This window comes from Trachymyrmex cornetzi, unplaced genomic scaffold (genome assembly GCF_001594075.2).
Source record: "Trachymyrmex cornetzi isolate Tcor2-1 unplaced genomic scaffold, Tcor1.1 scaffold579, whole genome shotgun sequence".
In the NCBI taxonomy this organism is placed as follows: Eukaryota; Metazoa; Arthropoda; class Insecta; order Hymenoptera; family Formicidae; genus Trachymyrmex; species Trachymyrmex cornetzi.
In genome coordinates, this window is record NW_017299892.1 from 1,572,118 (window position 1) to 1,590,510 (window position 18,393).

The 18,393-nt window shown below is 29.9% G+C and overlaps 2 protein-coding genes across 2 annotated transcripts; one reads left to right on the top strand and one right to left on the bottom strand.

The window, feature by feature from the left end:
* Positions 1-91: 91 nt before the first annotated feature.
* LOC108766313 (uncharacterized) lies at positions 92-10,048 on the bottom strand. The gene is made up of 16 exons (XM_018515507.1): positions 9,863-10,048; positions 8,858-9,410; positions 8,083-8,209; positions 7,831-7,974; positions 7,586-7,713; positions 7,386-7,520; positions 6,944-7,226; positions 6,541-6,696; positions 6,106-6,297; positions 5,885-6,012; positions 2,341-2,611; positions 1,703-1,950; positions 1,299-1,557; positions 988-1,215; positions 435-629; positions 92-275 (listed from the first exon to the last, which is right to left on the bottom strand). The coding sequence occupies exons 2-16, from the start codon at positions 8,948-8,950 to the stop codon at positions 124-126; spliced, it is 2,739 nt and encodes a 912-aa protein (XP_018371009.1). The 5' UTR covers positions 8,951-9,410; positions 9,863-10,048; the 3' UTR covers positions 92-123.
* A 3,223-nt stretch (positions 10,049-13,271) lies between these two features.
* On the top strand, positions 13,272-18,136 carry LOC108766309 (monocarboxylate transporter 9). The gene is made up of 10 exons (XM_018515502.1): positions 13,272-13,346; positions 14,299-14,496; positions 14,692-14,818; positions 15,618-15,832; positions 15,918-16,008; positions 16,076-16,347; positions 16,747-17,108; positions 17,319-17,617; positions 17,703-17,897; positions 17,967-18,136. The coding sequence occupies exons 2-10, from the start codon at positions 14,317-14,319 to the stop codon at positions 18,134-18,136; spliced, it is 1,911 nt and encodes a 636-aa protein (XP_018371004.1). The 5' UTR covers positions 13,272-13,346; positions 14,299-14,316.
* Positions 18,137-18,393: the final 257 nt, after the last annotated feature.

The window sequence follows — 18,393 nt, forward strand, 5'->3', positions numbered from 1 at the left end:
ATATATATATATATGAAAATTCTCTATATTTTATCAATATATATATACATATATATGTATATTCGTAAATTGAAAATATTAAACTGTTGCTAAATTAATCAATTACGTATTTTTGTGAAAATTTTATTGTTCCTCTGATGGATTTTGCTCATTCAACTTATTTCTACGAAAAGTCCATAGTCCACCTATTAACCACAGGAAGACACAAGACAGGCTGAGAAAGGATGTGAAATAAAGCGCACCCACATAACTATTTGTTGAATCATGCACTAAACCTGAAAAAATATTTAATTTTATTAAAAATAGATAAAATATATAATAATAATAAAATAAGATAATAATAATGTTGCCGTGTAAAATATTTTAATTATAATTATATTAGCATTAAAAAAATTGCAGGCTGCTTTCATTGTATAGTTAAAATTTCTCTTTACCGATAATTGGTCCCATGCTGATAGACAGGATGCCATTACAAACCATCTGAATACCGGATGCAGCCGGCAACCTCTCCAATGGCACGTAATCAGGAATGATTAGAGCTTGGAAGACAGCTTTGGTTCCCTTCGCCAATCCAATGATCAGGGCTACTCCGATTACAATGACGTAAGTATCACCCCACGTCGATAGAACTGTCAAGAAGTATTATGAGAAATGATTTTATACAGAAGTTTACATAAAACATAGGAAATGTGTAAAGATCAATAAGAGTGCATATAAATGAATCCAGATAGATTTAATATAATATTAATCAAATAATCAAATAACATTAAAATGTATTATAATATACTAAAATATAGTGTTCAGATATATGTTATATTATAATTAACGTTGCGAATTCAATCGTGGTTTGATAATTATTATGATCGATGATTTGTAAATGTTATCGATTGTCATACGATATGCATTTAGCCATCTAATCAACCCACCCCAAAGTTCACCTCGTGAAGAGATTCCTCGGGTTCGTATATTTTACGTGGCAGTACGTACTAGTCCTTCCAAAAGTCGATCCTAGCAGAGATAGCACATAAAGATTCCTGCAGGTCCAGCCAGTTTTTTGTGCCAACAACGGTACACAAAGGCGTCCCATAATGTCCGCGGCAGCTTGAATCGACATTATTGTAGCTATCGACGTTCTGTCGAGATTCGCCAATTCGGCTAGGACGAAAGGTATCGTTACGTTGAAATTCGTTTCGGCCACCAACGAAACGCTCATACCTGTTTTTGAGACATTACATACATCTCTCAAGATTTTAATTTTACTTCGACAAGACTTGTGAAATCAATTGTTCGTACTTTACCTAATACTATCGCTATATAACGATTATCACGAAGAAGATCGAGATCCATATTTGTAACAATTTTTTTAAGGAACGAAGTTTGTTTATTTCTTTTCACTTCTGTTTCGCTATTCTCCGGACAATAGCTCGGTTGTCTTTCCTCTTCAGCATTCCGTTTATTTAATAATCGGCATTGAACAGCGTTATTTTCTACACTTGTCTTATCAACACATGAATTTTCCTCTTTCGATATATTAGTAGTTTTGTCCATCAGAACACTCTAAAAATGGAAAACAAAAGAGAGCCATCCAAATATAATTTACATTTCGCATATTATTGATATGACAATAGACCGAAATATATAAAACGAAACATGAAGAAGATAGGTGTAAAATTACGCCATTGCTCACGTACCTTTAACTCACCTCTGTCTGCTTTCTAAACGGTTTTAATAACGATGCACCAATCAAAGAATGTGAGGCGATTCCAGCAAGGATCAGGAGAGTGCCGGTCGTGGCAAAATTTTCGAGAAGTACGTCTATTAAAAGAGGCATTAAAATTGGACCCAGACCAGTTAATGTAATCGAAAAACCCATGGCTATATTGCGTTTCTTGCGGAAATATGTGTTTAGAGCTAATGTTGTCGCTGGAAAAAGAATTCCTTGACCGATTCCTGTTAAATATATGTGTTTTGTAATTAACGCTGTCAGCTTTTGAAAACAATAATAGTATAATTAGTATATAAGAATTCAAATCTTAAATAAAGCAATTTTAGAGACCAGCAATAATACAATTACATTAGTATCTGTTCTGGTAATTAAAATTACTGAAGTACTTAAGCTGTAACATTAAGCGTCACTAAATACTGAACAAAAAATATGTTGCAACAATTATCTTTAAAGATTCCTTTACTTTGTTTGCGTATATTATTGCTTTACTCTGCGCAAGTCCATTTTGCTCAATAGAATACAGTGGCGCTCAACCAGCAATACAAACGATTAAATGACTTGTCATATTACAGTTCTCATTCACGCCTTGATATTTTATAGTGTGAATTATTTACCAATGATAACGCAGTAAGTGATAATAAGAGTCGGGAGAGACACGGCGAAGGCAGCGGCGCAGATTCCGAGAACGACTGTCAGGCTGCCGAAATATGCGACCTTGCGAAAAGCGAATCTTTTCATCATTGGACCACTTATAAGACCGAGACTGCATGTTATTGTTCCATTAAGATGAAGAATTAGACTCGTTTGCGTCGCAGTAATGCCGAGACTTGCGAAACGTTCTGCGAAGATAAGGCCGAAACATTGCTGGACTGGGAGTACGGCTAGCTAACAAAGGAAATTACAATTATTCTCGTGAAACTGTATCGTTCAAATTTCGTAATATTCGCACTTTTTAGAATATTATCCATTAGGAAATTTTTGGGTAAAAAAATTATAATCTTTTGAGAAAATAAAAATATGAATTTTATAAGAATGATAAAATGTCTAAATCCATTTTTATTTACACAGAAGTTTTATGGCTTATAAAAAATAAAATATTATCAAATTTATCATTAAAAATGTTACAGATATCGACAGGATATGTACAGGATATATACGTGTTTCCTGTAACATAAACATTTAAAATGTCTCCGTTGTTTTTGATGATACGAGAAAATACCACAGAAGATCTTATTCGATTCGAAGAGGCATATACTATGATGAAAAAATTTTTCTCATATTTTTTGAGACGTCGAGGTCACCTCCACTTTTTAAAATGAAATTGTATGATTTTTTTACACAATATGGTTTCTTTAATTATTCTGTATATAAAAGTATTCAGATAGTGATATAAAAAACCAATTGTTTACGAGATATTTTACTTTATTTTGGTATATATTCACATAAAATGTCAAATAACTCGTAAAATATTAATTTTTTTATAATCATACTTTACTACTTTTGTATGCAGAATAACGAGATGAATTAATTGATAGAAAATAAACAAATAATTGCTTATTTAAAAAATTATCCTTTTTGCATACATATTTTTTTTAAAGCAACTATGTGTTTTCTTTCCATTAATTGATTCATTTCATTATTCTGTTCATAAAATTATTAAAGTATAATTATAAAAAAATTAATAGTTTACGAGTTATTTAACATTTTATATCAATATATGCCGGAATAAAGTATAAAGTATCTCGTAAACTATTAATATTTTTATATCACTACCTTAATACTTTTATATGCAGAATAATTAGAGGAATCATATTATTTAAAACAAAATCATACAATTCCATTTAAAAAAGTGGAGATAGCCCTAAAATCTCAAAAAAATGATCTTGAGAAAAATTTTTTGCTCATCATAATATGTGCGTCTTCGAATCGAGCAAGATCCCCTGTGGTATTTTCTCGTATCATTAAAAATTAAATAATTAAGACAGAGTTAGAGGAACACCCTGTATATATAAATTTTTGAATGATTTTGTTCATAAATGTTTATTCATTATTCGTTAGAAGAAGCTTCAAATTATTAAAACTAATTTTGAAATTAAAATTAAAATTGAAGAATAAAATATAGAATAAAGTTATATATATATATATACATATACATATATACGTAGCAATAGGAAATAGTCTCATTTCATTATTAAAAAAAAACTTACATTGATAACAGTCACGCCAACGACAATCACCCATGCCCAGCCCTGATCTATCATATCACTTGTCATTCTATCAATCGTATCAGTCACTATTCTGCAAGTATATCATGAAAGCGTAAATTCCTAGAGATTTTCAATTGTAGCCCGTGTTCATATCATCGACAAACTGCAAACCTAACTGCTAGACAACGAACACATAATCACAAATTTAATTGGACAGGTGATAAGATACGCGCTGCGGATAAAGCCCCTCTCATTTCAATTTAGTTGCTATTTATATACATATAATTTATGTACATGTATAAACTGCAATTATAATATAATTTATGTATACGTATAAATTGTCTTTTCTTACTAAAAATAGTTGCATTTTTTATTATATATTCATTTATGTCTTTTATCGTAACCGTGTGATCTATTAAATACTTCTTCAATTAATTAATAAAACAGTGATATTTAATAGCAAGAACGAGCTCGCACAATTACTCGTCGTAATTCAACTCAACTAACTCTACCGACTTCTATTATATCTATAACAAAAAATAGAATAACGATCTTGAAAAGTTGTTTAAATTATAATTAGTTTTTTAGTTTTGATACAATTTTTTTGCTTAACAGTTTTTACAAATTTACTTTGTTTGTAAGTCGACAACAAAATTGACATTGTTTCGAATTATTTATGTCTCTTAAAAATTTTTTAGTAATTAAAAGAAAGTGCAAATGAAAACAAATTTGCTTGCTCAACTAGTTATTTAAACGGTACAGAAGTAGTACTGAAGCGATATATTTAACTTGTTATTCTGTTTGTTCTTTATTAGCGCCTTGGCTTCTTTATCTGTTAATGACTCACAATCAGTCGTTCTCCCTTCTTCTCGTGGGAATTGCTTACTTCGTAATCAAGCAGAAACGTTTAATCAAGTCGTCAAGCCTCTGTGTTAGCAAGCAATTATATCGGAGTGCATTCTTAAGTACAACTGGAAAATTGTTCAATGGCGCAATGTATTGTCACAAAGTTAACACTCACGCGCATGTCAACTAAAAAAAATTTATATAAATATTAAACAAGGTTTTTTAACATGCTTTGATATGGATATTCGACGCATAAAGCCAAGGAAGATATGTTCTGACACGAACTGCGGACGATCCGAGACTGGCCGAAGAGAAAGAAGCGCGATGAAAACCGGCTCCGCTCTATTCGAGACCGAGCATGATCGTTCGTAATGTTTTTACTCGCTTAAACGCACGCGTACAGTGCTACGTTGGAGATACTTATTATTTATAGTCGCTTTTGTGAACTAGGATCAAATTAATAAATGTGTCTCATTATGTAGCGTAAGCAATGACACAAGCTTGCTTATCACACTGCTTGTGGTATATCACACTTGTGTCATATCAATCACAATTCTCGTTTCGTTGAAGCACTTTGCTGTAATTTGATATGGATAAAAATGCAGTTTTTTCAGAAAAGAGCATAAACAGATATGAAAATAAATATTGATTATTAATGGAATATTTATCAAAATAACAATAATAATTAGATCTTCTTATTTATGTACAGAATAATAACTGATTTGACAAGGAAGTTTTGCGGATAAACAGAAGAAAAATGAGTCTGTTGTAGAAATACATATGGCGTAGCATCTACAGTAGATAAGATATAGTTCATCGGAAAAATTACAAATTATGAAGTCACTGAACATTTTTCGAGTACTTTGATCCACTTTAATGCACAAAAATAATTTTTTTTTAATAGAAAACTAATTGTGGTGTAAAAATAAATTATTAATCTAAGAAAAAGTTATTTTGAAAAAGAATGATTTATTTGATCAGTTTTTATGCCGTACTAAATTGAGAGAATTTGACATAATTGATAAAAATACATTAGATAATTTTATAAGACTACTATATTAAATTTAAAATGTTATTCTGCTGCATTCTGTTGTAATTTCTTAACAATAGCAATTTGTCTACAAAAGACACGATATAAAAATTCAATACTCCATATGACAGATGTGACAAGTATCATGGCAGTCATCACGTGAAGACAGATTTTGTAGCTACCGCTGACGTCTCTGATATATCCTTTTTTAACAAAAAATAAAGAATTAATCTCAACGCGCTATTATTTTAATACATAAGAAACATTATTATCTCGTATATTATATAAAAACATACCAATTAAAGGACTCATAATAATTACACATAAGCCTTTAAACACCATAAACATTCCAAATGCACTTGGTAGCTTTTTCAAAGTACAACATTCGGATATGCAGAGATTTAAATTCACCAATGTAGTGCCACGTAAAAATCCAGCTATTATTAATGTGACAATCAACGGTGTTTTTTCTGATTGTTCCGCTAATACTGTGTAAACAAAAGAAATATTACATTTCTCTACTTGCTCATAAGTTTTTGTAAAATTGCATTCTGTATTAAAGCCTTTATTATTGATCAACTGTTTTAATTATTGACAAATATCACATTTCAATCAAAAAATTACTTTGATAATCAAATATAATTTTAAATGAATATAATTAAATAAAATTTAAATAAATGTTTATTGAAGTAATAAAACTTAATAATAATAACTCTTTTAATTTTTATTACTGGAGCGTGTGATTCCAACGAGGAAGCTGGAGATCCAGAAAATTGTGCGTTTTTTCCAACCGAATTTGTCGAATAATGTCGGCAACAGCAGTCTAGCGAGGATATCGGTGAATGCAGTCAGGGACAGACAAAAGGCTACCTCCGCTTGTTTCAGTCCTGTCATTCGTCAAGTTCCTACGAGTAGTTTATGTAACTCACGAGCAGTGCCGTAGCGAGGATGTTTGCTGAGATCGGTGTCTTTCGAGGTCCCTATAATATTGCTCTAAACAGATTTGTTTATATGCAACGCGAATAACTTTCAATATTTCCATGTTTAGAACACAGGGGAGCTCTTTCAACAAGGTAATATACATCCTTTGCTACGGTACTGATTACATTTAAATTATACATTTACAACTCTCACCAAGATCCGACAGAAAGAAAGGAGTCATTAATTTAAAATTTGACTCAGCCACGTAAAAAAAGCTGCAACCTAGAGTGACATTTAAGTAAATGGAATCTTTGAGAAGATCCAAGTCAAAACATGTTTGTAGCTTCTTTATAAACGATTTCTTTTGGGGTGAGAGTGTTTCAATGTCTGCGATTTGATCTTTGCTCCACATTGATCCATTTGACATCCTTCGTGGTTCAGTATGAGTCGGTTTCATTAATAAGGCTTCGTTCTCTCGTTCTTCATTCGACTTTTTCTAAGAAGAAATATGTATGTCTTATTAGATTTTAATAATATTATTATATAAATAAGTTAATACACATACTCTTTTCTTAATAATTTAATATAAAAATTCGGGATGTAATAAATTTGGAACTACTTAATAATTTAATATTTTATGGATTAAAATAATTACCTCGACTGGTGGTGCCGGCGATCGTTCTTCAAATGGACGTAATAAACATGATCCCACTAAAGAATGTAATGCCCATCCTCCAGCGATAAGTATTGTGCCGCGAAATCCGTATACGTTCAGCAGCATATGTACTAACTGTACAAATAAATTGCTAATTTAAAAATTTTTTCTTTTCGCAAATATTTATGTACATCACTTACCAACGGTACGAACATCATTGCCAACGCGTTCCCTGCCATGGAAAAGCCTACTGCTTGTCCACGTTTTTTGTCGAAAAACGTATTTAATGCGACGAAGGATGAAGCCATGGCAAGGCCAGTACCTAGACCTATCGTAAGATAAATTATAGTTATAAAATGAATTTTATTTATAAAAATTTGCATCTTTTAGACGACAAAGTTATATAATTGGTAGATTCTATATATATTTATATATATATATATACCTCCTAATACACTATAAGAGCAAATAATATATGGTATACTGTTAGCTTGCGATGTAATTATTAAACCACTGCAACTTAGCAAAGATCCAAAAAATGCGACTTGTCGGTAAGAATATTTTTTTAATAATGGACCAACTAAAAAACCTGTAAATTTATGATTATTTTAATAAGAATGAATAACTTTCTTTTAAAAAATAACACGATAATTACAATTTTTGTTGTAAATTGAATGTTATAGAAATGATGTTTTACCTGAAAAATTGACAATGGCATCTAAGACGCTCATTATAATTGATGTCCATGTGGAGTCGACATTAAGATCCTCCAACAGATCTTTAAATAGTAATCCGAATGATGGATCCAAGGATCGCAAAGAGAGCTATAATTTACGTTAGTTATTAATAGAATATAATTAATAGAATATAATAAATAGAATAATAGATTTTTCTATGTATATACATATATATACGTATATATAATGATTATTATTTCAAATAAGTAAAAGTGATCTTCTATAAAACTCTATATTATGTTAATACTTTTTCTAACTCTAATTTAATCCTATTTTGTTTTCACTGTGTGTCTTACGCTTAATGTTTCAATTTATTTATTAATAAATATACATAAAGAACATTTATAATAGTCTATAATATAATGCAATGAAAATAAAAATGAAAAATGACATAACTGTATTTATGAAATTGAGAATTCTTGGAAAAAATAGTAATTCTCTCTTTAAACAAACGGCTTCCGAACAAATCAAATTTGAACGATGAAGGAGCATAAAAGCCAACGCAGGGTGACAGTGCAATATATCAATTTACTTTACATATATGCTCCTTCATTGTTCAAATTTGTATAGTAATTCTCTCTACCGTTTTTCATCGTACATAATACTTTGTTTTTAATAATAAATCCTGTTGAATCATTTTCTTTGTAACGTAAGTATTTTTATTCATGTTAAACGTGAATTTATAATTCAAACTTTATATAACAATGTAATAATAATAACTCTATTAACATTTACCGTAATTAGACTGCTTCCAAGACAAACAAACCAACCCCAGCCACCATCTAGAGCTTGTCCTTTAATATCATTTTTTTTGTTTTCTGTCATCATCAACGGGAACGATTTCTCACACGGTTTACTATAAATTATTAACGTTAAAAAATACTATCGAGAGCTAAATTGCCAACAATCGTCTTTAAATCACATTGTCACATGAACATTGTCACTTTCTAATCGATGCCGATACCGCTCATTAATCGCCAATCAAATACGCTTGTCAATACTGTGCGACTTTCTGTTTCAAACTAAACATTAAATACGCTGTCCATTTACTTCTTTCCACTTGTCTCCCACTCTTGTGGAAAAATATACTGGTCAAGCGGGGGATTTAGAACGAATAATCGTTGCGTGTATAGTCAATCAAATCGTATATTTGAAACTATACAAAGCGATGAATAATATATATAACAAGCATGTTACGTAACATCAGGGACAAATTATTTTGGCATTCAGCAAATTAAAATAGTTATATGACACGCAAGGCGTAATCAGAACAAACTTGGTAAATATACTGAACGGAAAAGTATCTATTGTATTGTGTCACATGTCTAAAAAAGTATACATGATTTGCGAAATAAATTTTCTTTAAAATCGATAATCTTTCTTTAATATCGATATCTTTAATTACGAGTAATATATACATTATCATTTATGATATTATATTCTACGTTATCTAGAGTAAAAGATAACATATGTACAAGATTATAAATTGTGCAATAAATAAGTTTTATCAAATAACGTAACAACTATTTAAGTAAAAAGATGATATCAAATGACGTCTTTTATATCAATAAGACGTCATTAAAACGTCATTTTGCTATTTGAGTATATGTAAATTAGCAATATTTTATATTATTACTTAAGTATGTGCTATAATGTCGTAATTTTCAATGTCTTTTCAGAAACTATACGAAATTATTACTTGGTGCGAGATATAAAAATAATAAATGCAATAAAACTTACCATTAATCATAAAAAATTGATTTTTCTATAAGTTTTTTCGACTGTTTCTTGTACCGTTTTGTACATTACTCACTCTGTACTTATTTCTTAGTCAGCAGCACAAACGTTTCTACGACTCGCCAGACCAAGTAATCTGAGATGGCTGATAATTGGCAAATAATTGTTAACGTCAGTGTCCACTGTGGTCACAAGCGAATCGTTTGCAGTACTGGTCGACCTTCGTTGGTTGGACGTTTTATCTGTGTCCATATTGCATATACATGTAGATAGCACTCTCAAGAGGCGATAGGTATATGTTGGGCTTATATATAAAACGTTACCTGCTTTCATCAATAAAATTATTCCAATAATTGTAACAATGTTTTTATAATATTATATGATAAAATATACAATGCAATAAATGTATTTTTATATTGTAAACTTGATCAACACAATAAAACTAATTATTATGAAGTTGGAAGATATTACAATAAGTTAAGGTCAATATTTACGCCTCACTTTTACCGATAAATATGCTCATATGTACAGTTTATGTTACATATACTACAGAATTTAAAAAAAAATGCGTGTATTTATCAATAAAAAAAAGTGTAAATATGAATCTTAATCATTAATATTATGGAACCTCTGTGCTAACATACATTAATCTATATTATAAATAGGATAGTAAATACGGTTACAATTACATTCGCTGATAAAAAATAAATTACGCCTTAAGTTATGCAATTGCGAGGTGTACGATGTAAGATGAGTAAACGTTGCACAGGCGTCTTTACTTTAGTTTTTCTATAGTACATTAATAGTACCATTTCTTATTTTAAAATAAAATACTTGTTATATGTATCATCAATTTAAATATTATTATGTATATATATATATATATATTTATTTATATACATTGCATACAGCGCATTTGACACACGTGTGCAATACATTATTCCTATGTCTAATGTGCTGTGTGCAATACGGCCATATAAGTAACGAACTATATGTTATGGTCGTGTGTATAAACAAAGTTGTAGGCAATTATTTTGTAGGAAAATCTCGAAACAAACGGAGTATTTTCGTTATTAGTGACTGATGACTAATTTTTCAACAGTTTGTCAAATTTTAATTGTTCTTCAATTGACATCCAATTTTTAAATATCAGTTTCTTAATAGGCCAAGGAAATTTGCGAGGGGGTAACTACTAGTTGAAATATTGTTATACAGATTTCATCTGATTACAAATAATTTTTTTCATACATATGAAGTCATTTGATAAAATATACGATTTTATTTAATATTATACAATGATTTCTCATGGTTGCATATGTAATTATCGGATTATACATAGAGATTTCGTATGAATTTTGAATAATTTCGAGGCCTGTGTCCCACGATTACATTAAATGGAAATTACTCGGAAATTTGTCGTTGCAGATTTGAACCGATTTGGATTAATGTCATTGCATGCTCTACTTGGTATATTTCCACAATTATGTATTTTTTCACAAGAGTGGGAAATAAATGGAGAGGAGTAAATAGACAGCATATTTTAATAGTTTAATTTGATGTTTAATTTGAAATAAAGTCACAAGTAACAAGCGTATTTTATTGTAACGTCAACTAATAGTAAAGAATGTGACGTCATTAATTCAACCCGGATTGACTCAAATCAACTGCAGTAAAAAACGCTATTATTATTATCAGTAGTTGATAAGATTTCAAATATTTATTTTTCTAATTTTTTAAACAAACTTTAAAATAAAAATTCTCCAGTAACTTCCATTCATTTAGGTGCTATCTAGGTATTAATTTACTATCATAAATTTATATATGTTTTCTTACACGTATTTTGTTTTTAACCGACAAACTAGCAAAAAATTGAAAATTAATCATTAGTAACGAAAGTACTGTGTCTAACTAATTTTTTAGAATGATGTTAGAAACTGATTATTAAAACTAGGTGTCAACTGATCATTATCAGCAACCGACTTCTTGTAATCAGTCATTAGAGAATATCATATGTTATTGTACAAGTGGCACCGCCGACAGATGGATGCGGAGGAGTTTAATTTTTCGTGAGTAAGAATTATACAGGAGAATGAAAGGCGTAGTATTATAAGATCTTTCACCTTAAAACCGCGCTTATCTGACGTACATCTTTGAATGTTATGTACATTGTAAATCACACATAGTAGCCGCAGATTTCTTATCTGTTATATGCAAGTTTACAGAAATGGTGAACAGGTAACACCTGGGCAATAACTGAGTGGGGATAGCTGATCATCTATCTGATGACTGAGCAGCGCATATGAATTTTATTAGTTATGGATCAACATAAAGCTTGACAAAATCAAACAAATATTGACGAGTTTTTTATTAGTAACTAGTAAATCTATCTTAATATACTGATTGTACTGTCATTAGTTGCAATGAATAATTATTCATCAGTTATTTATCAGTTAATTAATTAACTTTTATATATATTAACCTTTAACTGATTACGTAAATAAATGATAAATTAACTCTATAGCACTAATGGTGATGTAATGTCAATTTGATTTCATATCGCTATAATGAACTGTGTTTAGCAAAGAATGTTGCGGATAGTGAAAAAAAATGTCAACAGGTATAAAATAGTGATGCCGCAGTTCAAAAGTTCTCAACCAACTGCAAAAGGTAATATGTATTACATACATTTTTCCCACTTCTGTCATCGAATTAAAAGTTATTTTAAAAGTTATACGGATTGTATTATCATTAGTTGCAATGAACAGTTATTCAGTTGTTTATCAATAACTAACTTTCATTAATGATTAGTTTTTTTATCAGTTCTGAATATATTTTTCTCAAGAGTTATATTTCTTGAAAAATATTATTACTTAATAATTATTAAAAAATTTGTATTTCAATCTTTTATTTTGTCAAAACTTTTGTACATAATTTTTACAAACTTTTCTACAAAATTATAATAAAAGCTTCTTTTACCTATATATGTACTGTTATATTTTTTAAGAAATGTAAAATTAAAGAGTATTTATAATTACAAAAATTGCTTATTTTCTAAATTATTGATAATTTGTTTTGTTTAAATTTATTTTATTGCTACATTTAAAGTAAATTTATAATATTAAGTTACTCGTATTTATCGTTGATTAATAATTATAATTAGCTTTAAAAAATGACGTCCCTTATTATTAAATTCAATGACAGTTGACTTAATTGGAGCATTTACGAAGATCAGAAAATGTACATTACGTTTACCTCTACATTTTCTTTTTCCATGAGATTCCGTATTTACGGATGCTACAGTGATAATATTTCACTCTGGCTTAAGAACGGATGTTTAATACGATGACACTTCTACTACATAGATAAGAAGACTTCGAAATCGTTTCTGACATGCCCCGCTTAGTCGGAAACTGTCTACCTTCGATTATCGTGGAAGTGTATCGAAATTATTGACGTGCTTTAAATTTATCTATCGTTATTCTGCTAGGTAAATACTTAAATCTTATCTACAAATCCGATGCAACAAAAATATCAAAAATATAATTTGATCTGATTAATCTACTAAATGAAGGATCTTTGTCATAAACAAATTACATCTAAATAATAACTACAACATATAATTACTATAATTAATTTCATGTTACAGTATATCTTAAAAAAATTATTACTTAAATATATTTCATATCAATATATTAATTCTAATCAATGCATAAAATCTTCTGTTTGGAAAACTTTTATTTTTTTATTTATTTATACGACTAAAATAAGATATACCGAATTTAATAAAATAAATTAATATTTTTAACAATATTAGACAAGTACGTTTACGATTTTAAATGAATACACAAAAAAAAAGTAAACTTCCTAAATGTCAAGCTGGATCTTTAGTGCTTAAATAGTTCAACAAAAAATTCGTGAATTTATTATTACATAAACTGCGCGGCGAATTTAATTTTCAGCCTTGAAACGCAATCGTAACATAACTAGAGTACTAATATCATAATATAAATTAAATTAATATTATTAAATTCACACAAGTAATTTAATAATATTAATATTCATAAGGCATCTTAGAAAGATCTCAATAATTTGATACTGCTGAACATTTTAAAACCTGTAAATTATTTGATTACAAAAGATATTTTTATTTACATATTAATTAGATATTTTTAAAAACAATTCATTGTGTTTATTAAATTATTTATTAAATTGTTTTCTATAAATCATTTATTTATCAGATATTATGACAGACTTGAATATATAAAATATTATATTTTTATTATTTTACCATTTTCTTGTTTTTAATAATAATTATAAGTACAATATTTAAATGTTATTTTCGTATTTATGATTTATTTTCTCCGGCTAAATAACTTTTTTATTATATTATCTTATTTTGCGAAAATCGTGACGCTTTTTAATATGCTAAAATAAATTAGGGAAGCGATTATTGCAACATGACGATGGCAGAAGAGAACGGTACGATCGATACATTTACTAACGCTGCCCAAAAAAAAAATAGCATAACTGGAAAGGTAGAAGATCTGATAAATAAAGAAGATGAAATTACTCTAGAAGATTTGGCACCAGACGGTGGCTGGGGATGGATGATTGCACTAGCAATGATATTAATTATGGTCAGTTTAATAATAATGCATAGTATGTAGATATGTAGTAATGTTCAACACACACTAAGCTATTAAAATAGATACATCACTCTTCAAATAACATTCGCTTAAAAATCATTTCAGAATTTTTCCCAACACGAATTTGAAGAACTTTGCATGTAGATACGTAATGAAAAATTAACATTTATTTTCTCGCTGTTCCAGGTCACTACAATAGGTCCAATGTCATCATTTACTATAATCTTTGGTGATTTCCTCGAAGATTCCGGACAGGCGGGGATGGCATCGAGCCTTTCTAATTCCGTTTTTATGGTTACTTATTCTATTGCCAGTAAGTCCATGTATCATGTTTAATCATTAAAATTAAAGGAAAGATTAATGTAAATTACATTTGCATAGTTATTAATTAACTTCTATATAAATTTAATAGAAACAATTTATAAATAGTGAATTTGCAAAAATGTATACTTTTTGCATTATTCATTTCTTTGGTATAAAACTTTTCCCGGAAGAAGAAATTTATTCTATGATAAGAACATTAAGTGGCAAGTAATTTGAAATAAACGTAATTTTTCTGCTCTTATCGGTGTCAGTTAAGTCAGTTAAGTCATCAGCTTCTTGTTGCAAGTTTTATTACTAACTCTTTCGTACGATAAATTAAATCGAATGACATGTGTACTGATCGAAGTTTTCAACCGGCATGTAAGCGATTATAATGCATATGTTTCCGACATAAAATCAGAAGGAGCATTTGTATCTAATAGCGTTTTCTCTTGGGATACACTGGGTGCAACCTCGCACCGCACCAGTTGTAAGCGCTAAACTCAGCTACACTACACTAGAGTGGTGTACACCATGATGTACACTACATCATTATTGCGCTAAAACCTTGTTCCCGCTTGACTTCCATTTTCAAATTTTAAATGTCACAATGGCTTTACACCGTCCCTTTGAGACGGTGTAGGAAAATCCGACTTCGTGCATAAAATTTGCACTACACCGTAGCCACGGAATACATTTTTGTGTATAGAAAGTTATATTTTTTAGATAGCATTTTATTCATATCAATAAAATATTTTTTTTATTTATGTTTTTGATATTTTTTTTCTACTTAAATATGTTTTTTGCAGGCTTGCTCACCAATACATTGTTAAAGAGATATTCTACAAGGCCGGTCGGAATCGTAGGTGCAATCTTCTTTGCGTTACCTAATATCGTCATAGCCTTCGTCAGAAACATATACGAGATGGCTTTTGTCTGTTTTATTCAAGGTTTTGGATTGGGCCTAATTTTTACAATTACCAACACAGTTTTCAACTCGTACTTTGTAAAGAAGAGGGCAAAAGTGAATCAATTAATGGCTAATTATTAAATGTGTTTAAAAACGTTGGATTCTTTCAATTTATTAAAACATTTGTTCTATTCTTTAGGTAATGTATGCGTCGCAAGTCATCATTGGGTTGGGCGGAATTATTTTTCCTACATTATGTGAAAAAATGCTGCCAATCTACGGTTTTCGCGGTAAGTGTCACAAAGATAAAGTTCTCGAAATTTGTTATAATTCATTTATGTTTGGTATTTGTGTTAGGTACTGCGGCAATAATAGGCGCTCTAAGCCTCAATAGCGTCGTTGGAATGATAATGATGCATCCCGTGGAATGGCATGCCAAGAAGCTGGAAGATGTTCGTGCGGAAAAAGCGCGCGAGAAGGAACAAAAAATTTCTCAGGAATTGGCACTGTCGAATCGTCGTTCAACTATTGACGTGGTCCACTTATCTTTTAAGACTAAATGGAACAGTCTTTGTAGTCTCAAGGAAGGAAGAGGTTCAGAAATGCCGTTGCTAATTGAAACTGTTAAGGTGACAAAATTTATTAAACTTTAAAATCTCCATTTTACTCAGTCAAATATTAATTTTTTTATATAATAATATTTGAATGATATTAAGTGAAAATGGACCGAAAAATGTTCAACATAAATGGCCAAAAAAAGCCATATAATTTTAATAAATTACAATAAAAAAACAATAAATTAATGGGCTCCTTATATTTAGAATAATAATAAATAGTAATAAAAAGGCAATAATAGGAGTCGTCGCTAGATATAATTGCGCAGTGTCAAAAATTAAAATTATTTTACATATTATGTTACAATAATTCAAACGGCATGTACATATTATGTTACAATAATTTAAAAGGCCTGAACGTTTATTTATTATTACGTACTATTTATTATTATTCCATATAATTTTGTTTATAAGGCTTCTGCGCAAAGAGTCGCGTCAGTCCCAGCAATTGAGAGTCACGGAAGAGCAAAATCAGGATCTATATGGGAAAATTTATCGAGGCGTACATTGGCTATCTCGGCTCCTAGCTTAGTTAATTTGGCGAATCGCACGACTTGTATATTGAGCGATATACGACTATTTCATCTGGAAAAGAAGTACAGTGAAAGACAGATAGATACAGACAATCGGGGGAAGGAAAAGAAACAAAATAAGGAAATCATAGAAAAGAAAGAGAAACAAAATAAAGAAGTTCAGGAGGAGGAAGAGAAACAAGATAAGGAAATCCAGGAGAAAGAAGAGGCGCAAGACATTGAGAAAGAACAAAAGATGACAGGGTAAACATACAACTATTAACAACTATTTGCATAATTGAATATATGATATGTACGCTTTAAGATTTTAGGACTTGTCAATCCTGTTATCAATTGATATTTTATCTTTCTACATATATCTCTACAATTCAATAATGTAATTTATTTTTCATGATATGACTTATAATTCCACCTTTATAATGTACACTTTGATTTATCTTGTCAACATGAAAGGTATAAAACCATTTTGAGAGAACTTGTGGACATGTCCTTGGTGAAGAACCTCTGTTTCATAAATTTATGCTTTGGCGTCAGTTTTGTGTGCTTTTCCGACTTTGGTTTTTCTTTTCTTCTTCCTCTTATGATGACTGACGCGGGATACCCAAAAACCTATGCCGCATTAAGTGTCACAGTTAGTGGAATAGCTGAGCTGGCGTCGAAAATTTTATTGTCAGTTTTTACACTGATAATAAACATAAAATCGAAGTATATATTCTTTGTCGCCACAATCTTGATGGGATTCGCAAGAATGGGTAGTTATTTAATCTTATAGCCGAGTAAATAAATTATAGCGAATTTTCAGTTACTAAAATGACATATAAAACTCACAATATATAGGTTTTCTGCTATGTGAACATACATTTAAAGGCGCGTTAATTACGATAGCATTAATCGGCGCCGTGCGATCGTGGCTGCTAGTTCCGCAGCCTTTAGTTATCATAGAAGACCTCAACATAGAAAAATTTGCCTCCGCTTACGGTATCAACTCTGTTATCAGCAGTTTAGTTACGATAATTTTTGGTGCCATTGTAGGTAAGTTGAGAAAGACTGTTATACAATTTCTAATCTGTAATATAACATTGTACATATGTTTCATTGCAGGAATTATTAAGGATTGGACTGGTAGCTACGAAATGTATCAAATTTCGCTACTAGTAATGAATAGTGTATTTATTTTACCTTGGATTTTGCAATTCACTTTTGTAGACTTTAGAAAATGGCGAAAGCAACGCGCGCAGAAAGCTAACACTACAGACCATCAATGGGAATAAAGAGGTGTGGGACATCTCAAGAATTAATGACCCGTACTCATCCATTTTTTTCAAGTTTATTTTCGCTTTTTCTTCATTAAAACGTTTAATATTTTTAATTATTCTTGATGTACATAGTGCATATTAATTTTTATATATGTAGCTTTCTGTCGTTTGTAAATAGAGAAACTTTTATATTTTGTAATTCAGTTCTTTTTTACAATAAATTTTTTTTAATAAATTAGATTTAAATTTTTATGCGGTAAGGATAGTTTATA

Excerpts from the sequence above, each read along its gene's own strand:
- LOC108766309 (XM_018515502.1), top strand. The coding sequence starts at position 14,317 with ATGACGATGGCAGAAGAGAACGGTACGATCGATACATTTACTAACGCT. Across the intron at positions 14,819-15,617 it reads GGTTACTTATTCTATTGCCA|GCTTGCTCACCAATACATTG; the intron begins GTAAGTCCATGT and ends TGTTTTTTGCAG. Across the intron at positions 17,618-17,702 it reads GATGGGATTCGCAAGAATGG|GTTTTCTGCTATGTGAACAT; the intron begins GTAGTTATTTAA and ends CACAATATATAG.
- LOC108766313 (XM_018515507.1), bottom strand. The coding sequence starts at position 8,950 with ATGATGACAGAAAACAAAAAAAATGATATTAAAGGACAAGCTCTAGAT. Across the intron at positions 7,714-7,830 it reads CTCTTATAGTGTATTAGGAG|GTCTAGGTACTGGCCTTGCC; the intron begins GTATATATATAT and ends ATCTTACGATAG. Across the intron at positions 630-987 it reads ATCGACTTTTGGAAGGACTA|TTCTATCGACGTGGGGTGAT; the intron begins GTACGTACTGCC and ends ACTTCTTGACAG.